Below are 1,279 nucleotides of genomic sequence, written 5' to 3' on the forward strand. Positions count from 1 at the left end.
TATCTAGCCCCCGCCGTTAGCAACCCAGTGCCTCAGGATCCCCCAATTTATCAAAAAGCAAAAAAACCACCCCACCGCCACCCCAAAATCAAAGTAATAACTGCTCCCATCTTCCAGCAACGGCCCAGCCCCTGACACAAGAGACCCTGCTTCCCCCTGAAAGGTCCCAATTCCATTTTTAGGGCTTCCCCCGTCTCTGCCGAGGCCAGGCGGCTGGCAGGGTCCGGCCCCACACACACCTGTCCTCTGGGTGCCAGTCGCAGCAGAAGACGGGCCCGTTGTGGGCCGTGAACATCCTCTCGTAGCGGTCCGGCCGGCGGATGTCCCACAGCTGCACATTCCCGTTCTCAAAGGTGGCGGCGAAGGTGAAGTAGTCCCGGATGCTGAACTGGACGTCACGCACGCTCTCCGACTGGCCTGAGCGGGGACAGAAGTTGAGATCTGGTGGGACGGAGCTCCAGCAACGCTAAAATCTCCGCTGGGAGAGCCACTGGGGGTCACCAGCCCAGAGGGAAGGGGAAAGCAGGCAGCGATGCGGCCACCTTCCAGCTCCTGCGCAGGCCTGGCCCACTGCTGAGCGGCAAAAAAAAAAGCCACGGAACACCTCTCAGCTCCCTCCAACACTGTGCCCTGAGCAAACCCTCCCAGGCACAGGGAAGGGGCAAAGCCCCCAGCCTCCGCCTCCCACCAGGGTCAGGGGCCAAGCAACAGCCCCCGTTCGTACCAGAGAAGGTGCTGACAGAGTCCTTCTTGCGCAGGTCGAAGCATTTCATGTAACCGTCCTGGGATCCGCTGAGGAGCATGTAGACCTCGGTGGGGTGGAAGCAGACCTTGTTGACGGTGCGCTTGTGCTCGGTGAAGAGCTGGTCCTGCTTGTTGCGGGACGGCTTGCCCAGGTTCCAGGTGACGACCACGCCATTGGTGGCGGCGGTGGCCAGCAGGTTCTCGTCCATCTGGTGCCACACCACATCCGCGCAGCTGAAGTTCAAGGAGGGTTTGCGGCCGACGCGGAGGTTCAGCTTCTCCACAAACTGGTCCTCCTCGATGGCGTAGATCTTGAAGATGTTGCGGCCAGCCACCACCACCTGGGCAGCGTCACGACACACGCTGATGGCATTGGCGGGGGCGTCCAGGTGGCAGAACATAGTCCGTCCCGTGAGGGCGTTGCCCCCCAGGGCTGTGGTGACCCTGGCCATTTTCTCCATGGCCGTCCTCGGGGCACACTCCCCTCTCCAGGAGCAGGCTCGGAGGCTCGTGTCCCCGCAGGCTGCATTCACGC

At 62.2% G+C, this 1,279-nt stretch overlaps 1 protein-coding gene across 1 annotated transcript in view; it reads right to left on the reverse strand.

Annotated features, from left to right (window-relative positions):
- The window catches only part of WDR24 (WD repeat domain 24), a 5,973-nt gene extending 4,768 nt beyond the window's left edge, over nucleotides 1-1,205 (reverse strand). The window contains exons 1-2 of the mRNA XM_010284283.1: nucleotides 725-1,205; nucleotides 240-417 (exon numbers count right to left, since the gene is read on the reverse strand). Coding sequence (XP_010282585.1) covers nucleotides 240-417; nucleotides 725-1,205 — 659 coding nt within the window. The remainder of the gene's footprint in view (nucleotides 1-239; nucleotides 418-724) is intronic.
- Between the last annotated feature and the right edge of the window lie 74 nt (nucleotides 1,206-1,279).

The sequence above is a fragment of the Phaethon lepturus genome, unplaced genomic scaffold, assembly GCF_000687285.1.
Source record: "Phaethon lepturus isolate BGI_N335 unplaced genomic scaffold, ASM68728v1 scaffold23730, whole genome shotgun sequence".
Lineage (NCBI taxonomy): Eukaryota > Metazoa > Chordata > Aves > Phaethontiformes > Phaethontidae > Phaethon > Phaethon lepturus.